General features: G+C 41.6%; 1 protein-coding gene across 1 annotated transcript; it reads left to right on the forward strand.

Annotated features, from left to right (window-relative positions):
* The first annotated feature begins 417 nt into the window (after positions 1-417).
* BSND (barttin CLCNK type accessory subunit beta) lies at positions 418-19,692 on the forward strand. The gene is given in 5 exon segments (XM_089666619.1): positions 418-721; positions 6,644-6,720; positions 12,401-12,637; positions 16,327-16,716; positions 16,718-19,692. Coding segments are annotated over 5 exon segments (909 nt in total). The 5' UTR covers positions 418-544; the 3' UTR covers positions 16,746-19,692.
* The last annotated feature ends 5,563 nt before the right edge of the window (positions 19,693-25,255 follow it).

Raw genomic sequence — 25,255 nt, forward strand, 5'->3', positions numbered from 1 at the left:
ATCAAGATCACATAATATATATTTCCGCTCTGTACAGTAGCTATGACAGGTGCCCAATCTGCGTAGATGGTGTACACATTTTTACATCAGAATGTCATATGTTATATTAGGTGTACATATATACACAATTACCATATTATGTTTTTATAGTGGATGAAAAATTCCAGGCAAACTGATAGTAAAGCATTGTAAAGTGTACCTGCAATAAACATGCAGTGCAGCACATACCCCCTACAAATACTTCTTTCATAAACACAGCAGGTAAAGGTGTGGATATTCCAGGTTATTTATACCTCCAGGGAAGGTAATCACTGAGGTGTTCAGTCCGACATCACTGGAGTGGAAATCTCCGCAAACCATTTGCATTCATTTCACTTCTTTTAGAACTGGCTTGATCAACTTTGGGCTGGACTGGGCTAAGTCAGATTGTGGAAGGTATTGGCTGTGTGCGACCTGTCAGTGTGACAGGAGCTTTCCTGGGAAGCCTGTGAGAGTAAAGTGACCCTCTTTCATACCTGGATACCTTGCCTTTTATCTGACGGACATGGCAGAGGATAAAACATTTCGCTATGGGCTCATAGTACTGGGATTTTTCCTGATCATGATTGGCATGTTCATTATGAGTGCAGATAAGCCTAATATATATATCACTTTCTGTGGTATAGGAGTCTTACTGATATTTATCGGAATCACATGGAGCATCTGTCAGTGCTACCCTAAGGTAGGAGACTTCTTACTGAGTTTACTGAGATGCCAGCAGACAGTATATAAATATTTTTCATATATTCTGTAATATATAAAAAATGCATTTCAACATAATATATATATATATATATATATGTATATATGTATGTATATATTGTATATATATATATATATATATATATATATATATATATAATTTTTTTTTTATTATTATTATTTTATTTATTTAATGTAATTTAATTAAATTAATGTATTTAGAATTATTATTTATTTTTAACATCATACACACAAGTGCACAAATAAAGTTTGCGGAGCCACAGCAATTTCTACATTATTAAATATGAGAATTTTAACAAAAAATGTTACTGTATAATAAAGAATTCTTAGCAATATAGTCAGTTTTGAAGTCAAACATTGAAGAAACTTCTCACATTATAGCTCCCATTCTCAATCATTTTCCCCCAAAGAAACTTCTAGAATAGCTTCTAGATCTACAGAAGCCCTTACTAAACCCAGTTAATCAGAAATGCCCCCTTCAGTGATGGTCCCTGGTCAGTGGAAAGAATGCCCCCACCCCCTTATATTGTTTATCAGAATGCCATCTTTATGGGTAGCTAAAAATCATTGGTGTCATGCAGCTGGCTTTGCTAAGTGGCATTGGCACCAGGACTATGTAGGCGCCATCAACTGGGAGGTCAATCAGCCACAGCTCAAGGAATGCCCCAACAACTGCTGGAGATTCCCTGGCTGAGAATGCCTGCATTATAGCATGGCCCTTGCCAGTGCAGCTGACAGATACTTTTCACAGGATCAGTAAATCATATTGTACATTAAAAACATGCTATAATATAATGTTGATTTTTTTTTAATATGTAAAGACATATAGGGATTGATTTACAAAAGGAAGACTGTTCAAAGCTTAGTGAATGAGGTTCAGTTGTGTTCACCCCAATCATTCAATCTTGTACAGGCAAAAATCCTGTTTTTTGCCTTTTTTTTTACTTTTCTTGTTTTTTTCTATTGCTAATGATTAAGTAATTGAATTGAACATATAGTAGCTTTACATATTTGTAGGCAGGTGTAGTCTACTTCCTCCATGGTAGGTTGTGCTCATCCAAAGCGGCATTGCAGTTGGAGAGAAACTCACGAGGAACATGGTTCCTTTATGGTTTCCTGGGTCACTGGGGAAGCTGTCTGATTAGATGCTGCCATCCTGCCATCCCATGTGACTCTAGCAGCCATCTTGGGTCAGGCAGAGCCTATTTAAAGTCCTGGCTCCTAGGCTTCGCACACTTTTGTGAGTGGGTAGAATAGGGACAGATACCCCTTCTGTTAGGGACAGAACTAGTGAAAAGTATGAGGGAAAGCTTAAGGTTTGTAACTTCTCTGGACATGTTCCCACTTGGGCACTAGATGTCCAGGTCTCATTCTGCCCCTCTTAACAGACGCTGTCAGTTTGGCTGAAACCTGCTGTCCACACGCTGTCAGAACAAGTGAGTGTTCCCGGTAGGGCTGTCTTCCCAACAGGTTTATGTTAAGCTGTCTTTGCCTTACTTCAATACAAGTTTGTTACATCGCACTTGGGTTGTGTGTATTATTGCCACCACACCACGCTGCAACCCCCTACCTAAATATTTAATAAATTTTGTGACCATACAAAAATTAATATTCACCTTGCTAAATGCCTCTTCTTATTTAGTAAATCAACCCAGTTGTGTATTAGCAAAAGAATAAAACACAGTTCAATGCAACTTCATAACATTAGTCATGGGATGTAGAGGGGAAGTGCTAATAACCTGCCTCTACGGATGATGTAAAATTCAGGTAACCATATTCATAAATAGCTAAAATGCTTCTGTAGGAAGCAATCAATGTACATTTTTTTCTGTTCCTTGATCTGCAGATTTTTGAAGCATAAATATTATACTGAAGTGTAAATGAACTGTTAAGCTGGCCATACATGCAAAGAAATCCATAGATTCCCCCATCCTAAACAGCATGGATGAACAAATCCGGCTTAGCTAGTTATTGAATTTGGCACCTCAATACCTGAACAGGGATTGACTGCAGCCACTGTTCGAACGACTTTTCTCGACTGGGTTTCTTTGATTTTTCAATGGAAGTTTTACAAGTCAGGTGGTATTGGCATGGTTTGCGTTTCAGCCAAATCACAGGAATTGGACAAAATTCAGTCTGTGCATGGCCAGTTTTACAATTGTCTCATATTCAACAGTTTTCTTTTCCATTTTCTGGAGCAATTAAAACATCTGTTTGCCCCTTCATGTTTATCATCTCATTGTCTTTGGATTTGTATCTACCTATTGCTTTAGAACTCAATTAAAAGTACTATTCAAACTCTCAATACCATCTCGATACCATACCATAGCGATGAGTGACGTTATTTAGGCAAAATTGATTTAGCCACAAATTTGCTAATTTCACCATTGGCTAATTGTAGGTGAAGCCCCTGCAGTGGATGTGAGGATGCTGAGGGACAGTCCACTGCCAGAGCATAGGAGAGCACCATCTGCAGGGGAGGTAAAGGAAGGTAATAGTCCTTTTACACTATCCTAGATCTAAATGAGTAGCCCCACTTGAAGGGAGAATTTACAGATTTTCTGGAGTTGGCTTTTAATGAAACACATTGGTTGTAAATATTAGTTAGTGTTTAACTGCTAGCTGACTGCATCACAAGGATGTATGGCGGCAAAGCGGCCCCTCTGTACTGGATCATGTATCTGATATGTGATCCAGCTCTTCCAGGTAGGGGGCATATACGCCCACCACCCTGGCTGTGCTGTGATTAGTTACAGCACCTGCCGGTCAGCGGGTCACGGCCAATGATTGATGGCCGGGACCTGCCCATTGGCAAAGCGGATGACAGGACAGAGCTCTGTGATTGTAAACAACACCGATCTCTGTCCTGAGATGTGCTGGTTTTCCTTTCTCTACAAACAGGGAATAAAAACCAGCGCATCCCTTAGCAAAATCAGCAGACAGTTAACTCTTGAACTGCCCCTAGATTATTATTATTGTTATTATTACACAGGATTTATATAGGGCCAACAGTTTGCACAGCGCTTTACAAAATGAAGGTAGACATTACAGTTACAATACAATTTGGTACAAAAGGGTTGATTGATACAAAAGGTAATAGCTGTGGGTGGATGAGCTGATGGGGGAAATAAAAGGCAGTTTACTAGGTAGAAGCAGGATAGGCTTCTTTAAAGAGAAAGGTTTTCAGGGATCGTTTAAAGGTAAATAGATTAGGAGATAACTGGACAGATTGGGGTGGGGAGTTCCATAGGATGGGAGAAGCTTGGGAGAAGTCCTGGAGGCGAGCATGGGAGGAGGTGACACGGGAACTAGAGAGCAGAAGGTCTTGGGAGGATCGAAGAGAGCTGTTTGGTTGATATTTTGAGACCAGGTTGGTGATGTAGCTGGAGGCAGAGTTGTGGATTTGTTTGTAAGTTGTTGTTAGTATTTTGAATTTTATTTGTTGGGCGAGTGGATGCCAGTGGAGGGATTGGCAAAGAGGGGTAGCAGACATTGAACAGTTGGTAAGGTGGAGGAGCCTGGCAGCAGTATTCATGATGGACTGGAGGGGGATAGCCTATGTAAAGGTTAGCCAGTGAGGAGGGAGTTGCAGTAGTCGAGGCGAGAGATAACCAGGGAGTGAATTAGAAGCTTTGTGGTATCATTGGTTAAAAAGGGACGTATTCTGGAGATGTTGCAGAGGCATGATTTGGACAGGGATTGGATGTGGGCCTGAAACAATAGTTGAGAATCCAGAGTTACCCCTAGAACCCTGGCATGAGGGGATGGGTTGATAGTGGTGCTATTGATCCTGACCGAGAAATCAGGGGAAGAGGCACATGGGGGAGGAAATATTATGAGCTGAGTTTTGCATAGATTGAGTTTTAAGAAGTGGTGTGACATCCAGTCTGATATGTCTGTTAGTAAATCGGTGATACGTGAGGGAATGGATGGGGTGAGCTGAGTAGAGAGTAGAGAGATAGATTTGTGTGTCATCAGCATAGAAATGGTATTGGAAGCCATGGGAAGCTATCAGCTGACCCAGGGAAGAAGTGTAGATCGAGAATAGGAGAGGTCCAAGGACAGAACCTTTTGGGGACCCCAACAGTAAGAGGAGTAGGAGAAGAGGAAGTAGAGTTGTAAGTGACACTGAAGGTGCAGTGAGATAGGTAAGATTCGAACCAACAGAGAGTACAGTCATGGAGACCAAGTAAATAGAGTTTTTTGAGGAGGAGGGGGTGGTCAACTGTGTCAAAGGCAGCGGAGAGGTCCAAGAGTAAGAGTACGGAATAGTGACCATTAGTTTTAGCAGTTAGTAAGTCGTTTGTGAGTTTTAGGAGATCAGTTTCTGTGGAGTGTTGTGGGTGAAATCCAGACTGAAGGGGATCGAGAAGGTTATTCTCAATAAAGTGGCAGCCTTTCTCAACCTTTTCAACAGAGAGGAATTCCTGACATAACTTTCTGGTCTCAGGGAATGCCTGCAAAACTCATGATACAATAGTGTGATGATCAGTGGGAAGAATGCTCCTAACACGTTTGTCATTGGGAAGAATTACCCCCTTACAGATAGCTAAAAAGATCATTGGTATCAGTAGAAATGGAGCTGAGAGTCAGAATTTTATGTTTGCTCAAGTTACCCCTAGCAACCTCTGGAGGAACTCTAGTTGAGAAACCCTGCCCCTATATGTTAACCCTTTCACAGCCAGTGTCATTAGTACAGTGTCAGTGTATATTATTAGCACTGATCACTGGAGATTTAGGTGTCAGTTAAAAAGTTCCCACAAAGTGTCAGTTAGTGTCAGATTGCCGTACTATCAAAGTCCCGCTATAAGTCACTGATCGGCACCATTGATAGAATAAAACAAACTACAACTTTCATGCAAACCAATTAATATATGCTTTATTGGGATTTATTTACCACAAATATGTACTAGGATACATTTTGGCCTAAATTTATGAAGAAATTAGATTTTTTAAATTTTTTATTAGATATGTTTTATCACAGAAAGTAACAGATTTTTTTTTCAAAATTTTCAGCCTTTTTTTCATTTATATAATAAAAAAATAAAAAACCCAGCGGTGATCAAATACCACCAAAAGATAGCTCCACTTGTGTGAAAAAATTATATAAATTTCATATGTGCACAAATGTATATTAAAGTACTGTAGTGCAGTGCCGAATAGCAAAACATGGCCTGGTCAGGAAGGGGGTAAAACCTTCAGGAAGGCAAGTGGATAATTTCATTAAACATACTGTAACTTGGTTGTGTTGTTGATTATCAGATATTAATATGGAAAGGATACTTCTGGTCTGGCAGATTTCTGTATTTGTACTTGTATTATGCCTATGCAGATGTGTTATCACATTCTGCATGCCAGTTCCAGGTCATGTAGTCGGGAAGGTTGAGGAAAGACCTGATGACCTATCTCATAAAAAATGACCAAAAATATTCTATGAGAAAAGGCTTTCAAGCATACAGTGAAGGAAATAAGTATTTGATCCCCTGCTGATTTTTAGTGGCCTAGCCAGTCTCCAGACCTTTATCCGATTGAAAATCTGTGGAGGGAGCTGAAAGTTCAAGTTGCCAAACGTCAGCTAACAAACCTTAATGACTTGGAGAGGATCTGCCAAGAGGAGTGGGCCAAAATCTCTCTTGAGATGTGTGCAAACCTGGTGGCCAACTACAGGAAACGTCTGACCTCTGTGATTGCCAACAAGGGATTTGCCACCAAGTACCAAGTTTGTGAAGGGGATCAAATACTTATTTCCTTCACTGTATCAGATATGGTGTTCAGAAAGCTGGCCCATAGAATCACTGAGAACCAGATACAACAGAATGGATGTATACATGCATACTCTTTATATTATATTATATAAATATTATATTTTGTGTTCTTATAGATCACCTTTACTCCTGTGGATATGGAAGCTGTACCTTTGGCAGAGAAGTCTGATCTTTTAACCCCAGCCAAGCAGTGGTATGACTAATGAATTTCCCTTCCTTTTACACTCCTATTTAGGAATGGGAAATTAAATTAATGAAATATGCATAGCAACCACTTTTTTACTTGATTGCTGAAATCCGGTTGCCATTGGTTACTGAACTTTGTAGATCATTATTGCTCTCTGTGTCACCTAATTACTGAGTTATTATAGTATATTACAATTCATCACTCATCTCATTTTAATCCAAGGTCAAACATTACTGGGATCTGTAAAATGAAAAGTATGCTAGGTTTATCTACGAGTACATCATATTAAACATGAACCAAAATAAGGACATTTATGACCAGGCATAAGGTAGTAGAAAGGTCTTGTATATAGAAACATAGATTGATGATAGCAGATACCTGGCTCATCTAGCCTGTCCATGGATTTTTACTCCTCCAAACAGACCTGTGTTTATCCAAAGCATTTTTCAATTACTGTACACCTGAACAATTAAAGCCAACATGCCTAACTGCTTGTTTAGGTCTAAAGGAGAGTAAAGGTATTTTACTTACCCGATCCTCTGCTTCCCCAGCAGTCGGCGCTCCCTCATGCTCCAGTGGTGGACTGTCCCTTGGCATCATCACATTCAATGCAGGGTTTGGACCGTGCATTGGTCCTGATGTCAGGACTTTAAACCATGAGGGAGGAGACATTGCAGGGAATGGTCTAGTGGAGGCAGTGCCAGGTTTATAAGGGGGCCATTACCCTGAGCCCCCCTGACAGAAGGGCCCCCCCATACAGAAATTCTGTAAAACAATATAAATAATAATAAACTAATATTAAATATGATAAAAAAAAACTTTCTTTTATTAAATGTACTGTATCTTAAGAAGTAATATTTTGCTGGCCATCATCTGCAAAAGTCTCTGGATTTTTTTACTTTAAAATCGCATTTTGGCGGGTCATAGAGCACTATGACTGCGTATTTGTGCAGAATGACGTTTTGTCTTACTTTTTAAAAATATATGACTGTCATTGAGAATTTAAACCAACTCTGTGTATAAGGGGCCCCATGAACCTGAAGTGCCCCAAGCTCCCCAAGCTCTAAGGGCCAGTTCACGCCACAAAAATGCACTCAGGATGCATTCCGTATACGTTTTTGCTTACAGTTCACACCACACACAGTTCCGGTGCAGTTTTCATGCAGTTCGCTATATTCCTGTGCAGAAAAAATGCAGCATGTTCTACTTTTTTTTCTGCATCGGAAACTAACTGGAACTGTCTGCACTGGTGTGAACTAGGGCCATTGGAATACATGGAAAACACTGTGCATGCATTTTGATGCAGAAATAAAATGCACTGGACTGCATTTAGTGTGAACTAGCCCTAAATCTGGCCCTAAGTGGAGGAGCTGGTAAGTAAATCTTCTTTTCTAAACCCCCTAGATCCAAAAGGCCAGCTAACCCTTGCAGTATTGGTGCAACCCTACTGCAAGGTTCCTGGAGTTGGGCTTTAAAGTGGTTGTAAGCCTCAGACATGAAATATGAACAAAGCATATTTATTAATTTATTTCAGGTACTTATATAGCACTTTTACATATATATTGTACATTCACATCAGTCCCTAACCCTCAAGGGGTGTACAATCTAAGGTCCCTAACTCATATTCATACACATACTAGGGCCAATTTAGACAGGATCCAATTCACCTACCAGCATGTCTTTGGAGTGTGGGAAGAAACCGGAGTACCCAGAGGAAACCCACGCTGGCACAGGGAGAATATGCAAACTCCAGGCAGGTGGTGCCATGGCTGAAATGCAAACCAACAACCCGAGTACTGCCAGGCGGAAGTGCTAACCATTTAGCCATATCCCTGTATAGTGTGTACTTGTCTCAGTCCAGAGCACTAAGTGTCATTTCTGTCTGCTTCCTTGTTCCTCTGCTATAAGCTTGAGTCATGTCTGACAAGTTTTCCTGACACCAAGAGAAAATGGTGACAGGGGAGGGACCTCCAGCATATTGACAGCCTCAGCTCTGTTCCTGTGAGCTGTGTGGAGTGGAGTCACTGATGTAACTTCAGCTCTCCGCCCCCTTCTTTACTCTGCAGAGTGATCCTGTGTAAATTCTGCACTTTGAATGGATGGAAGGGAAGAGGAAAGATGGGTGTAGATATACATGTACAATTTATATAGGAGGATTTGTTTCACCTGTGTATCACTTCACTGGATATATGTAAGAGTTTACAACCACTTTAAAGTAAACCTGCGCAGCCTCACCCACAGTGACATGATTAGTTCTTAAACTACCGTAATCTGCTCCATGAGGTCAGTTGATGGCAGTTTCCAGTTTTGGTCCAATTGAGTATGAAAAGGCAATTAAGAAATGTTTTAGGGTTTTACAGTCAAATCCACACCATTATTATATATGTGGCTGGAACTCTTGGCTCCCTGATGTATTGTTAGAGCTGAGCTCCCGCTACAACTGTAACTCTTTCGCAGTTGTACAGCTTCATCTCCGGTACTGAAATGGCTTACTCTGATTTCATAGCACACAGTGGAGTTCTCACAGTGTACGTTAGAACCTGCAGCAAGTCATATAGAGCCTGTCTCATTTCTTGGCTGGAGGATGTACATCATCATCTAACCCTTTCCTCACCAGCCTTACTGTCCTTGACCCCTTTCATTCGTCAGATTTCAGCTGTTTCAATCATAGAGGCTCAGCATCACATGTTGGCTTTACCTAGGGGAGCCTGCATGAAAATCCAGCCTGCCTACAACTGCCAACTCTGCCAGACTGACATCCACCCATCAAGCCATTTTTATATTTGCATAACTCCTCCCAGGAACTGCTTGCATTATTAGGATGTTAGGAAGAGTACTGAGGCAAGGTGCTGTGAAGTTTAGGAAGCTATATACAGTACCTTGCTGGTCCTTCCCACTAGCCATGAACTGTCTGCATTGCATAGAGAAAAACAGAGACCCAGTGATAACATCATTGAGTCTAAAATAAGCAACATAATAACAATGGAAAAGTTGTATTTCAAAATGTCATTATCATGTTTATGAGGAGGGAAAAAGGGAACCAGGGAAGGCAAAATATAAGCAGATTAAACTTCAGCTCTAACCTGTTAGAAGGAGACTTTCCAATGTAGCCCATGCCAATAGGTACAAACATTACATCTGACCGACTCTTTATTTCTCTGATTACAGTCTGCTGAGATTGGTCAACAAATTACTGTGAATGGTTTTCTTAAATGACCAAAAAAAGCGGAGAAGTGATAAGGAGCAGAGAGCTAAGGCCCCTTTCACAGGGGCTGGGCAATCGGGTCCCCCTGTCTGTTTTCCAGGTGACCAGATTGAACCATCCATTGTCCTCTATGGAGCGGCAGATGTAAATGGACATGCTTCTGTATATACGTGCCTGCATCCAATCTGATCTGATCCACTGACAGACAAATGGGGGATCTGTTCCTGTCCATTTGGGTAGATCTGTTTGAATGACAGTCAGGTGTAAATGGACAGGCGGTCTGTTTACATACGACTGCCCATAGAGGAAAGCGCGCTGTGTCCGCTCTGCATAAGTGGAGCAGACATAGACCTGTCATCCGCCTGCATAGCAGGGAACAGTGGACAGATACCCCGCTGAGCAGTCTGATCCACTGGTGGAGTCCACCGTGTGAAAGGGGCCTAAGAAGGTCTTGTTAGATGGTCTGTAGGAAACAGATGGGTTATCCTGCAGACAAAATAGAATCCTACCCCCAACATATTCTATGAGCTTTGGAAAGTACAATAAAAGATATGGTTTTCATTATTGTCTGGGATTCCAGTGGGCATATTTCCCCTGAATTGCTCTTTTGGGACAGAAAGTGGGAAATATACACTTTCATTAGAGCGGGGCAAGGTAAGACTTCTATCAGGATGTTTTGGTTTTTTGCTGTCTGTGACATCATGGAAAGATTTTCTCTCCCTGTCCTAGTAACTGTTACCACTTGGGACAGGAAGAGAGTTCAAATAGCCAATGAAGACACCAACAGCAATAAAAACAAAACACAAAATAAAGACCTTCCCAGGGGTGGACTGACCATTTGGAAACTCGGGCACTGCCTGAGGGCCCGGGGTCAGTAGGGGGCCCCATGAGATGCCCCTGGTACCTTTTTCGTAGGCTTTTTTGAGTTTGGGCAAGGACACAGGGACCCCATGATCCCCTATTGCCCGGGGGCCCCATGAGTTGTCAGTCCGCCCCTGAACCTTCTCTACTCTACTGAAAATTATACATGTGGGAAAACATCTGCTCTAAAGGATAAGCGCACTATAAAACAAATCAAGTCATCTCCATTCTTGTGTTGTGTCCCTAGTCTGGAGATGATCAGAGACAGTCCCATGGAAGTCCTTGGGGCTGTAATGTGCAGGCATGGTGAGGAGTAAGGCAGGCCATAGACGGGCCATTTATAAACGAAAAATCGGTCAGCCCCGTTGCCGATGCTGCCACCCATGTCCATGAAAAACGGCCATTTTTTGTGGATTTTCCAGCATGACCGACAAAAATAAATTAGGAGATCCGCGAAAAACGGCCGACGGGCTGGCCCCACTAACAGCGTGATTATCAGCCGATTTTTCGTGCAGACTAAAATTCGGCCGATAAACGACCCGTCTTTGGCCTGCATAAAGACTTGTGGTGCTGGCCTTTATGAGATACAGTAGCCAAAATTATGTCAGTAAATCGCATACTCAGGTCCCACTTTCAGTAAGTTTAGCAGCTTGGTTATGCAGATCAAATATTTTCTGGAGTTGCAAGAACACTATTATAACTCTAACATTGATATTATAATGAACCTCTAGATCCAGCTGATAGAGACTGCTTTGATTTGTGCAAACTAAGTTAGGTGCAGGAAATGAAAGTTCCAGCTGAAATCCAATCAGTACTAGTAAAATAGTTTCAGTAATGTGTGCTTTAGTGATCAGATAATGCCGCCAATTCTAAAGCCAGCCATAGATAGAGCAATTATCTTTCCTGCAACTACCGGTTGTAGAATAGAAAATTGCAAGATTTCCCCATCAACACAGTCAGTGTTGATGTTGATGTGGGGGAATCCCTCCCATGGAGCCACTGTGTTCTCCCAGCGGGGGTCAGGGGGAGCAGTGTATACTGCTAGCAGCCATAATAGCCTCTAGAAGTAATCGCATGTAAAATCCGACAGGCTGGTTGTACCTAAGTGGATTGATTGATCAGCTTAGGTACATTCAGCCTGCCCATACATGGTTCAATTCTTGGTTATCCCTGCTGACCTGGCCAAGATTTAAACCATCTATGGCCAGCTTAAGCAGATCTCATATCACCAGAACACCACCAAAATAATCCTCTATCTGACTTTATTGTAAATTTACCTGAAGAAACGTACTTTTTTTAGGTATCAACCTGTGCAGGATCACCTTCATCTCTTAGGTCACTGACTATCTAAAGAATGGGATCCTGCCCATCCCTAGAACATGAACGTTACTTCTGCTGGTGACTTAACTGGTGATCTGATCTGCTAATCTATATTAATTGTAGACTGAATACAAAAAAATCTGACTTTCACAAGTGAACATCAGGTACAGTCAGCATATTTAATTATAGCGTTTGTACTTGCTATATTACTGTGTTTTTTTACATTTTTTAATTCAGCATGTTTTTTATGATAATAAAATAAAATTCCAATAAATGATTAAAGCTATCCTTCCTAAACAGGTCTACCACAGCGTACACAAGCAAGGAAGAGGCGGAGTGCTATGAGGCCACCTTGCCTTCTTATGAACAGATTCAGATGAAGGTGGAGGAACTTGGTGAACCTCAAGGAAACCAGGCAGTTCCACCTTTCCCACAACCTTTGCTGGTAGACATTTCACAGCCAAAGTTGCAGGCCAAGGTGGAAGTACACAGGAACTCAGTTGGTAAAGAAGAACATGCAGTGGTAGAAGCCAATTGGTGAGTATGAAATTGTACTGAGTGTGTTTTTACACTCTACTTAATGGCAAATGGTCTGATTTTGCTTGTAGATGTTACATAGTTATGTCGTTGGTAAGGTTGAATAAAGACACCTGTCCATGCAGTTCAACCTGAGTTTGTGTGACTACTGTTTTCCAAATCCCTGTACATTGTGTTCACTAAAAAACACATCTAAAAGTTATTCAACCTATCTACACTCTCTGCTGATACCACCAATTGTGGAAGGGAGTTCCACATCCTTACCACCCTAACAGTAAAGATTCCCTTAAGCAGTTTAAATAGGAACTGCTTCTCATTCAACTTTATTGTGTGGCCATGTGTCTTCTTTAGAGACCTTAGATTAAATAGGTTCCTCCCGATGCTGGAGTCACCATTCAAGGATTTGTATATTGTGATCATACAGTCTTAAGCTTCTCTCTCTAGTGAGAATAAGTTTAATGTTTCTAATAGCTCCTCTTAATTGAGGTCCTCCAGCCTCCCTATTAGTTTTGTTGCCCTTCTCTGGACTCTCTCCAGTTCCACCACATCCTTTCTGAGGACTGGTGACCAGAACTGGCTTCAAGATGTGGCCAAACCAGGGTTTTGGAAAGTAGAAGAATTATAGTTTTAGGGAATTGTGTCTGTGGAAATTTTACAGATCCTGAATTCCATTTACCTGCACCGTTCCTCATGGCAACCAGAAAAAAATGAACATTTACGATTAGGCTTTAGTCACATGGGTACTGTGGCACATACAGCATGAATAGGCATCTTGTTTATGTCGCTGCATCCTCATCCTGGTGGCTCCAGCCACATAAACAAGGTACTCATTCACTCTGCAAGAAACAGTGTCTGTGTGATTGAGGTCCTAACATGACCGATACTACAAAAGCCTGTAAAATCTACAAATTTGAAATGTGTTTACTGCCACTGGTAACTACCAGATTGAAACTAGTGCTAGTGGTGAAGCCAGGGCCAGATTTCTACTTTTTCCTCTCTACCTTCTGCCATTTTTTCCACCCTAAACAACTATTATGGACTCTGTTAATCCCAAACATATTCACACACAGGACACATAAACTGTTTCACAGAAACATGAACAAATAGTCATAGCACAGCAGAATAAACATTTGTTAACTGTATTAAAAAAATCAATTGCCCAAATAATAGGACACAACCAGAAATCAGCAGAGACACAATCATTACCATGCTGACATAACCAGCACTATGTTTAGAAAGACAAAGTCAGCATGTCCTGTCGCCAATTTTTTTTTCAGCCTCCATGCCATTGACTATGCAGGACTTGTGTCTTACCTCACTCCTCAGAATGCTGGGGTTGGGAATGAAAGTAACTGGAGATGCAGTGGTGGGCAAGCGGAAGCTGGCTGTAGAAACAGAGAAAGGGTAGGATGTGGGAATATTGCCTGACAAGCTGATAAAGCCTAAAAGTTGCAGTGGCCAGCACAACTTTAGGCTCATTTTCACACGGGTGATCCGATCAGGTCCACCTGAAAAAGTGACAGGCAACCTGATCAGAAGGTCCATTCATTTCAGTGGACTCGTGTCCATTTATACCTGCCTGTAACATAAATGTAAGATTCAGATAGCTGAGATGTGATAAGTAGAAATATGTCGTATATCTAGCTTAGTTCCATGTTATTAAAGATAAGTTAAGTGTTCAGTCAGAGACATATGTTCACCAATTAGCATCTAAAAAGGACAGAGCAGCTTCTAGACTGGAGGTGACACCTAGATGCCATTAAAACATTGTCACCTATGTAGTCACAGTTTGCCACCTTCTAGAAATCTAAAAAGAGGAGCTCCAGCCATTTCAGCTTCGAAAACAGCAGGAGACCAGGAGTGGCTCCGATGTGTCTGTCAAGCTCTGAGGTATATCCACAGATCAAAGGAATATATTTCATCTCTCATGAAAACTAAAATATTAGCTGCAGAGAGATGAAAATACTTCCTTCTGATTGGACACACTGTAGGCTACATCTGCATGTAAAACTGTATTTGTAGCCTCTGTAGAATCCCAGAGAAACACAGAAAACGGTTATATGGCGCCTGATTGCGACAGCTTAACAGCGATTGGTACTGTCGCGATCGGACTGATGCGCTGGTGTCAGAAATTCAATCCCTGACTTAGTGATTCAAACCGTTCCTGGTCCAATCGACTTTGGGCACTTCAGTACCCAGAACGTCCTGTGGGCTGGTACAGGAACACCCCCCAGGGTTGACTGGCAAAGGGCTAATGTCCAGCCTACGCCCATATTTCAATAAATTGAGGACTCTGAGATATGGACGGTGTGATTTGTATGGAGCCGGTTCTATTGACTGCTGAATCGCGGACTTTCTCTGACTTGCTCCAGTCGCAGGATAACTCTTGGTAAAAGTTTTATTTCTGTTTTTATTCTCTTTTATTTTATAGTGAATAGTCAATTGTGTGTCTTTTTGTATTTTCTGTATTATTTGTTACTCTTTATACTTTGTACATATTTTATGCACTGCCCACTTTCGGGATATTAAATCATAAAATTAATAAGTGACTTCTGGGTACTTAAGCTCGGGCTCATATCTCTGGAGAGATTGTATTGTATTGCAGTGTCTTTATATGCTCGGTCAAGTTCATTGCCTATCTGTGCAATTGCACTGAGTATTGGCAGATTGCATGCAGATTGTAAAGTAGCAGATCTGCCAGACGGAGAGCTGTGTGTGTGTGTGTGGTGACCCAGCAGACCAGTCTGCGGACAAACTGTTGGGTGGTGGCAAGCCACCGTTTGTTGTGTGTCTGGTGTGGGGGTGTGTGGACAGTGGAAGAGTGATTAACACTGGGGTTCTAGCTTGCAGGATAGCTGGAGGAATCCTAGAAGGGTGTGCCAATTGCTAGACTGCTCCTCAACCCTTAGAGTGCACCAGATTGTATGTAAGATTCGTATCTGCCTGTGTGTGTGGTCAGCCAGCTGGATTAGAGTCTCCCTCTAGTGGTGGCCAGAGGCAGTGCGGGCTGTGAAAGTGTATCTTATATATATTCATATCAAGTCCCCCTCATTCCCTCTTACCCCAAGTCACGGCCGGACACGCACGCCTCGGTTAGCTAGTCGCTGTGGGCGTGTGCTTGTGGGTTGGGTCCGTGACACCGCCTACCTCTGGATCCGATCCAGTCCACTGAAAAATTGTCTTGGAGGGTAGTCGTGTATAACGGACAGCAGAGTCTCTTTACTCCCGGCCACCCATAGAGCAGAGCGGGCTCTTTCCATGTCCCGTCCACAGAGTGGATACAGACCTGTCATCTGCTCTGCTTAGCAGGGGGCCTGTGAACTGATCTAACTGATCTAACTGAACCATCTAAAAGGGGCCTTAAAGCAATCTGGGTAGTTATTTGCCTCCCCACGGTCATGTTGCCCTAGACCATGGTATACCTGGCCATGTGAGAAATCAGCCCTGACTGGAGGAGATACTTTGTTTCATTCTCCTGGTGCAATATTAGAACTGTACAAAATAGTGGGGCCCTATAGTACTGCCATGCACATCCTAAACTGGGTTCTGTTTTTAGTGACAGAATGAAAAATTAAGTTTTGCATAATTTACAGCTTGATCTCCTAGTTATCAAATTTGATAATAATACGTCTATAGGTCAACTAGAGATGGACTTTAATAACCAGGTCTTGTTTTACTTTTTTGTTCAGCCAATCTGCCCCTCTTGCCTGTCTAATTGAAGACACCACTTTAACAACATCGGATAGGACAAGCATGGGAAGTAGTGCATCCTCTCTGCACAGCTGTGAGGACTGGCAACCACAGAAGCAGGATGTCGCTGTGCAGTTTGGAGGTCCTCTCTGTGGAGATGGATTTCATCTTATAGATGGTCCTATGTGCGATGGAATAGCAATGATAGATACATCTTTGTGTGATGCCACCCAGCCACTCGTGGATCAAGAAAGCCTCCATATCTCCAACCACAATAATGATACAACTGGCGAAGAAGGAGCAAGGCAGACCTCCATTACCCAGGGAGCCGCACAAGACCATGGAGCAGACGATCTTTATTATGGAATGAAAGATGAACCCGAAAATCTAACGATTTGAATCTGATTTTGAACATTAGCTTTAGCATGATTTCTGATTCGGAGATGAGATAAACAACACTACATGGAGTATAAAAAAAATGAAAGAAGGCATCTAATTGTTTGCTAATGACAACACAGGATCTTTTTTTGTCCAGTTTTGTCAGAACCTGAACCAGAACAGTCCAGTATTAAAAGAAATATTTAAGATTTAATGTATCCACTGTAATAGGACCGTATTGTAAATTGTTTCTCCCTTCTTTTTGTTCTCCTCCAGAACTCATTTCTGTCTGCTTTAGTATTTTTTATGTATTTTTATAAGGTTTTAGGCATGACAAAACATGATTAATGCAGTAAAAAAACTTTGCTGCTTAGCCTCTATAAAGGGATGTCCAAAACTTCACCCCTCTGTTATTTTGTAACAGCTGCCAGTTGTAATGAGACAATCAAGTTGAGGTTTAATACGAACAGGGCAAAGATTTGGCCAACGCAACAAAGTATAGTTGAATTGAATATCTGATTGGTTATGTAGACAAATCACAATTCCCTACAAATGTGTGCCATGTAAACAAAGTGGCTATTTAAGATAGGTTAACAGAAAGAAAAAAAATGGCCTGGAGTTCCACCCGTAATTCATAGCAAGCTCTTTAGGTCTGGTGTGAATTTTATAGGGGACCTCATGCAAAGGAAAAAAACTTTTGTGGGGTCCCCCCAAATTCTATACCAGATAGGTTGGGTCTGGTATGGATTTAATGGGGGAACCCAATGCACAAATCAATAAAAAAAAAGCGTAGGGCCTCCTCAAAAATCCATACTAGACCCTTATCCAAGCATGCAGCCTGGCTGGCCAGCAGAAGGAGGATGAGAGTACAGTTCCTCTCCCCTTCTGAACAATACCAGAAAAAAATTGTGGGCAACCCAAGGAAATTAATACTTGCACACATTATTCTAATATTATTTTATTCATGTTTTAACAAGTAATTTCAATGTGACCTTAAAGGATCAGTTCACCTTTGGTAAAATGTTACATGTTCAAATAGTTTTTAGGGTGTAACATGTCCCCACTCCTGCAGCCGCTGCCTGCTCCACTGCATCTAGTGACAGCTAGCGGAGGATCTTCTCCCCGCACTTGCTGTCACTATTTTAAAAAAACGCGGGCAAGTAGGCAGAGTGGGCAGTTCTGTGAATGAAATACAACACGTATGGACAGCTATTGCTTGAAGTTCTCAATTAACTACTATGGCTCTGTTGAGCGCTCGGGTAGTTCATTGTCTCTACCTGCAAGTGTGTATCTGCCTGCTTATACGAGGTACAAGCAGACAGATACACTGACAGTCTGCAGGAGTTCTGCATGGCACCCGTGATCTGCTGATCCTTGCCTTGAGGCTCACAAAGAATATCTCATAAATATTCAGATTATAGGCATCATCATGCCTGTCCATACAAGAGGTACAAGCAGACAGATACACTGACAGTCTGCAGGAGTCCTGCATGGCACCCGCAATCTGCTGATTGCAGGTGCAATGCTTTACAGGCTCCAAGTAAGATAAATAATAAATGCACATTTTTATATCTGCAAAAAAGTTGTGCATTTATTTTTTACTTTAAAATGTTTTTTTTATGCTTTAAAATGCTACACTAGTTAATGTTATTTTATTATATGCTGGACCACAAAAAAATTCTTGGAAGACTGTTCCTTGCTTTGAGGGGCGCACAGAATATCTCATAAACATTCAGGTTATAAGCATCATCATGCATTCATACAATTTTGCAGAAAACTAGCTTTCTTCAAACTTAGGTTTTAAGTGTGTGCGGTAAGGGGGGGGCACACCCCCTCATGTACTCCCCTACATACTATGCTGGAATTTCATCCCTTACAAACCAAAGAAGGACAAAAACAAGCCTTGGGCAGCTAACAAGGCTTACAAATAATATTCTGGTTGGTACCTGTTGTCTAAGCACTACAATTGGGGTTCAAACCAGTTAAGATGCAGATGCATGAGTTTGTAAATTAGTAAAAAAAGAACATACCTCTTTAAATATTCCATTAATGTGCTTATGTTTTTGTGTTTGTAATGTAGAAGATATTTATATACAACCTCAAAAGGTATACATTTTCATATCTTTATTTAGCAATAAGCAGAACAGCACTTAAAATACATTTATAAAATATTTCTAGTAAACCACCAGAACTTCAGTTTAGGGAGTCCCAATTAAGGTGAAGTTATTCAGACTAATTTACCACAATGTGAGGCTCCCCAAAGTTTTCTTTACGTATCAATCCTCTGTGGATATGGAGAAGAAGGAAACCCCAGGCCTTGGGCCTAGCCATGGAACATGGCAGGGATTTTCCCTCCTAGAAAAAAAAAAACCAGAAGTTGTTGGTTGCTGGAGTGCAAGATGATGAGGAAAGAAGCTACCACTGCCACTGGTGCCACTGGATGAGTGAGCTGTATAAACAAGAACCTTCTTATATTTGCCTGCCTTAATTAAAGGCTTGAATTCCAATACAACCTCAATTGATAAGGATTCTCGGGAAGAGTGCAGCCAGCAAAGTCTGTGATTAAAGAGAACAAAGAGAGACTTTAGGAAAGATCGAGACTCAGACCTATCTTAAAGTTTGACATCCGGTATGTGTTTTGGGATATCCTGACCCAGACCTCACTCTCCTTCTGATATTGCCACATGCAATAAACTTGTTTTCTATTTTAAAATCTACTAATGTGATTCTGTATGTCTTGAGCAATGAACCACACCTGAGATTGAATATTCTGAGGACTTTACTGTAAGTGGTTTGAGGACATTTGCATTGTAGCTTTTAGTCATCTGAAAGTCAATATTTACTGAGGATCGGTACCAACAGTGCTAGATATGGAAACTAGTTTACACCCTGGATCCCACATATAACAATTAACTCATACTGGTAGAGAATATGTAGAAATACCACCAATGGGCTTAAAAATAAAAAATAAAATGGAGAAAATCCTTCTTCCCTCTTTTTCTTTTAGTTTTATTTTTTTTTCTGTGTGTTATCTTGTTAATCTTCCATTTAGGTGTAGAAAATAAGGTTAAAAAAATTGGAGAAAAAATGAATTTAAACAACTGTAGTATCAGGCTGCAACATAACAAATTGATAAAAAAGTGAAGGGGGCCTGAACACTTTATGAATGCAATATATATATATATATACTGTATATATGTGTGTGTGTGTGTGTGTGTATATATATATTATGAAAAACTGATTTTCATTAAATTTTGATTGATTTTTAGGAAAAATATATGCCCATATGTGCTCAAACAATCTTTTGTGCAAAGAAAATGTAAGAGTTTTTTTTATCGCCTGCATTTTTTAAAACGAAAAAAAAATGGACAGCTGGTCCCTGTGTCAGTTACATTTAAAGTCCAACGCTGGCCTGCTTATAAATGTGTCCATACAGTTAGGTCTCTCCCTCAGCACTGTAAAAATTAAATGCTCGTTCAGCTAGGTGGGAAGGAAAAAGTTAAAATACCTTATTTCTTGCTCCCCTGGCAGCCAGTACTTTCCTCCATTGTCTGATGCTGTAGTTTGTGGGCAGGCCTTCGTCATCCTACCCTACAATGCATGACAACATCAGAGAGATGTAACTGCCCGGACAGCAAAATAAATCGGCTTCAGGTCGCACGAAGAAAAGGAAGCCTGAAGGAGTGAAGAAGAAGGTAAGTATTTGTACTTTTTTTCTTTCCCCCTGGCCAAACAAACATTTAATTCATGCAGTGCAAGAGGATCCCACTGCATGAGCACTTTTATAGTATAAGTTTAGGTTACTTTTTTTTTTAAATGATCACAAGTGACTGTGCTTATATTTAATTAGAATCTTCTTGCTGTGCTGAAAATTTGAAGTCTGCCCTACCCATACCCCCACAGCTGTAATCTTCAGATGCTACCAGGGGTGGACTGACCATTTGGAAACTGGGGCTTTGCCCGGGGTCAGTAGGGGGCCCCATGAGATGCCCCTGGTACCTTTTTCATAGGCTTTTTTGAGTTTGGGCAAGGACACAGGGGCCTCATGATCCCCTAATGCCCGGGGGCCCCATGAGTTATCAGTCCATCCCTGGATGCTACGGAGGTTAATATGAGCAGTGCACCTGTCATAGGCACTTATCAAGAGTGGCCTCCCTTTCTGCCCCCCTCCTCCATTCACAGAAGCTGTACTATAGCTTCTGTGAATGAAAAGCACTCTATACATGGAGAATGGGCAGATGAATGAAAGGTGCACCTCCTGCATTTACAGATTGCTTTTCATTCAGGGGAGCTGTGGTATAGCTTCTATGAGTGGAGGAGGGGGTCGTAAATGGCAGGCATAGTCGGCACTCTTGACGTGTTCCTATGACAGGTCCATCGCTTGTGCTAACGCCCACAACACTGGAGAATACAGCTCTGGGGGTGGGGACTTCAGATTTCAAAAAGGGCAGCTGACACCAGCACAAGGGACACGGGGCACATAAATGGAAGTTATATTTCTTGTGCTGATTTTTTTTTTTTTAATTAAGGCTTTAAGCAGCTCAGAACTGGGTCTTCACCAAAATCAGTAATTGTTTTTCAGATTATCTCTGTATGAGTTTGGGCACTATAAAGGAGATTGCCCAATCAATGTTAAACGTATGGCCAGGTTAAGACAGCATGCCACTTTGGTAACATCATGGCGGTATGTCACCTGTGCCATGCCATATGGTCACATGACACTTTGTTAATATACTACCAATGCGATAAGAAGGAATACATGTGCAAGTCGGTTATGGGAATTCTGTTTTATTCATTAGGACCTCAGTGTGACAATCATTTCTAGTCCCTTATCAGCTGGGACATGTCATACGCTGTGCTTTATCTGCTAATAATGGGGACAGGATTAATGTGTATTTTGTGGTTCTCTGTGGTTGAATGAACTTCTGTTGTTAGAGAAATATATGGAGCCGCTCTGCCAGGGAGTGGTGTGATCTGAGATAATCTATAAACAGTCTCTCATTAAACCTGTGTTCATAATAAACAGGGAACTGACCAGGCATTGCCCTTCATGCTAGGTTGGATGGGACGCTGAAGGTGAAGTGACTGGAGAATAGGCTGCCAATCTGGAAATGTTAAAGCTACAGGATGAAAATAAAGGAAGCATTATTTCTAAATATAAAAGTGGTCCTGTCATTACAATTCACCCTTCATATTAATTCGTAGGGCACATTAGCATTGCCAAATCATATTATTTCCATAAAAAGCCTAGGCAGTGTTGGTCAGATGGCTACTGATAGGCTTGTGTTCGGGCTTGTGTTTGGTCCAAACCTAAACTTAACCAGACCCGGGAAGTTAGCTGTCATTGATGGGCCAATGAGCATTGAGCTGCAAGTGCGAGATTCCCCACTCTATAGCTCATGTACACAAAGGGGCGGGGATACTCATGACATCATTAACCTAAAATGGTCACATGGCTATATTATGCCAATGATATTCCACACTGATACTATAGTCCACTATAACGTGTGCACGCTGGTGTGAACAGACCCTTAAATTGGTCATACATGGAGTGATTTTAGGAGGTTCTGGCCAAAATATTCTCCAAGCATGGCCCTGTCAGCCCCCTCCCACCTGATATTCTTTGATTAATAATATCAAAGATGTTGGGTGGACATTTTCAGCTGAACAGTGACTATATCCAATTAGATGCAGGCACTGTCTGGGTAATTTGGCAATTGGCAGCGCTGGCTTTCAGACTACAATAGCCACATCAAGAGCTGTGTCCATCATAGCGTGGATAAAGGGATCTGTTACATTTTTTCACTTAGCCCACAGCCTGAAAAAGGAAATCTTTGTGTGTATGACCAGCCTAAAAGTGGTTGTAAATCTCTGACATGAAAAATGAAAAAAGCATATCCCTCTTTAATGTGTACTTGTCTCAATCCAAAGCACTGAGTGTGAGTTTTTTCTGCAGTTTCATCCCGCTGCTGTCTGCATGAGTGATTTCGGAAAGGCAAGGGACTGAGGGGGACAGAGTGCTTCCAGCAATCAGCTTAGTATTGACAGCCTCAGCTATGCATGTTTCTCTATGAGATTGTGTAGAGGAGGGTGAGTCCCTTCCCTCCACTCCGGTCTCAGATTACATTTGGCTCTCCTCTCTGAGCTGCACAGTGTGTGACTTCAGATCCCTGCTTCCTGCTGTCAGAAAGCTCAGACAAGCTGTGTAATTTCTTGACTTTAAAGAGATGTAGGGGAGAGAAGACTACAGATAAACAGGTACAACCTACGTAGGAGGATTTGTTTAATCTCTGTGTATCACCTGAGGCCAGTCACTTCATTAGGTATATGTAAGGGTTTACAACCACTTTAGACCAAGCTTTGCTGGCTGTCCTTTTCTGGCTCCCTCTTTCAGCTTCTCTTCAGCTTCCAGCCTGCAGCCTGGAAGCAGAACCCGGGGCTCCCTCCCAAGCTACACCGCAACACCACTTAGCAATCCATCTACCATCTGACTCTCCTGCTGACATGGCTCTCCCATATTTATGGGTCAGTCTACCACTCTACCAGGGCCTCTTAGCCTATGATTGGTCAGACTCCCATGAATACACAGATTGAGGTCTCCACCCTTCTGCCCACTGGCTTCAGGAAGCTTCCATGGACCTCCAAAACCAGGTGGAGGTCCATGGAAGGTGGAGGCCATAGAGTCCCAACCTGCCAAGTTACCCAGCCTGACCTCACACTGAACCAACAGTAATTGAGGCTCACTCACTGGCATGAGCCAATAATAAAGTTACCTTATACTATCCCCACCTAGTGGGTGCTACATTTGATTAGCCAGTGAGCTGATTAACGAAAAATAGAACTGATTCTTCCATCCACACAATCAAGGTGGATAGAGGAATGAACTACTGACAGAACACAATGATCACTGTTAGTGGCTATAGCCAGCGGCAGTAATCACATGCAAAAAATCCGACAGGCTGGTTGCAATGAATTCAATCAATGGATCAACTTCAGAACAACCAGTCTGCCCATAGATGAGTCGAATCTCAGCTGGTCCCAGCTGAACTGTTCGAGATTCGCTCTATCTATTGCCAGCTTTGCATTGACAATACTTCCTAGGTGGTCAGACTGGAGATTGCAGGTTGATAACGTGCTCTACAGCTCTTAGAAGTCTGAATGCCCTGCGGGTGATCACATTGTGTCTGATCGACTTTCCATCTGTATTGACACGATTCTGGTTTCAGGCCACAAGTTCAAAATACTGAAGCCTAAAGCAGCCAGGTAACTAGCATTTTCGGAAGAAGGTCAGTAGTGGGAGTCGTCATATTTCTCTTAGTACAGGAGTTCATTAAGATGGGTAAATGTGAACAGATTGTGAGCCTAAGGAAAAAATCCTGATGTACAGACTGATTTCTCTGCTGACGTCTGTCTGCATATGTTCAACTCCAAAGCATTTGTTTCTGCATAGCCAAGACATTACAACTGAGAATCTTATTTTACTTTATAACGTTTTAAATAAATAATCAAAGCTATATCTTCTATAAATTCTATATATATCTATATCTAAAATGTTTTTTTTTCTAGAAAAATACACATAAAGCATCATTTGGTCAGTCTTCTAGTTTCATTGTAATCTTCTGCAACCATACAGAATTTAATTTTGATTTTACAGTTTGGCTCATAATTGCAGCTTGGGGCTGAAAATGATATTAAACCCTCTTATCATAAAAATAAACAGTAATGCAGATCTCAGCGCTTACCATGTGTGCTTTCCTTTTGAGGGCTACTATTGCTTGGCATTCTGTATCTGAAAAACCTCTCTGTTTTCAATTTTCAGGTGGCTACTCTACCTTGCAGGATCCCTTGGAGTCCTTCCATAACCACCCTTGCTTGCTCACTCCTGATAGGGACTACAGCCAGGCCTCCCACCTCTGTGTGCAATGATAGCTAAGCCTCAAGCCCATGACATTGACGTAGTATCAAACCCTCAGTGTTTTTTTAGTTTAATACATTGAGCACAATGAAATAAACATTTCCCGGGAGGCTATGTGTAGCCAGGTGCTTGGCTAGGAGCAATGAGTGACAGAAATACTGGCTGCAGCTGTTCTCTTTAGCTGCTGCCCAGCTGTAATAAACTGGTTAATAGCTGTATCAGTGAGAGAATGGAGCTGCTGAGCAGGAAGGGTTCAATAGACTGAATCAGGCAGCCCTGTACTGTGGGAGCTGTAGTCCAGAGCAGCAGAGGCACTCTATCGAGTGAGCTGCAATATTGCAGGGAGTGGTGAGCTTCTGCTGTGGGGATTTACTGTCTGCTGCTAGAGAGACTGAGCCCTTTAGGAACTGACCATACAGTCATCTCGTAGCCTTATTGCTGCCTGCAGGCTTGACTAGGACAATTCTCATGTGCGCCAACAGTACAACTAGGCCCCAACGCTAGCTGGCTTAAGAGTTAGAACTAAAGGCTGCCCCTTTACAGCTATAGCCTTCCCATATGGAAGAAAAATATATTTGGAATATATTTTAAAAATATTCTTCCCAATATATTGACATATATTTGAAATACTACAC

The sequence above is a fragment of the Staurois parvus genome, unplaced genomic scaffold (genome assembly GCF_062004578.1).
Source record: "Staurois parvus isolate SC_StPar_1 unplaced genomic scaffold, SC_StPar_1.0 ptg002753l, whole genome shotgun sequence".
NCBI lineage: Eukaryota > Metazoa > Chordata > Amphibia > Anura > Ranidae > Staurois > Staurois parvus.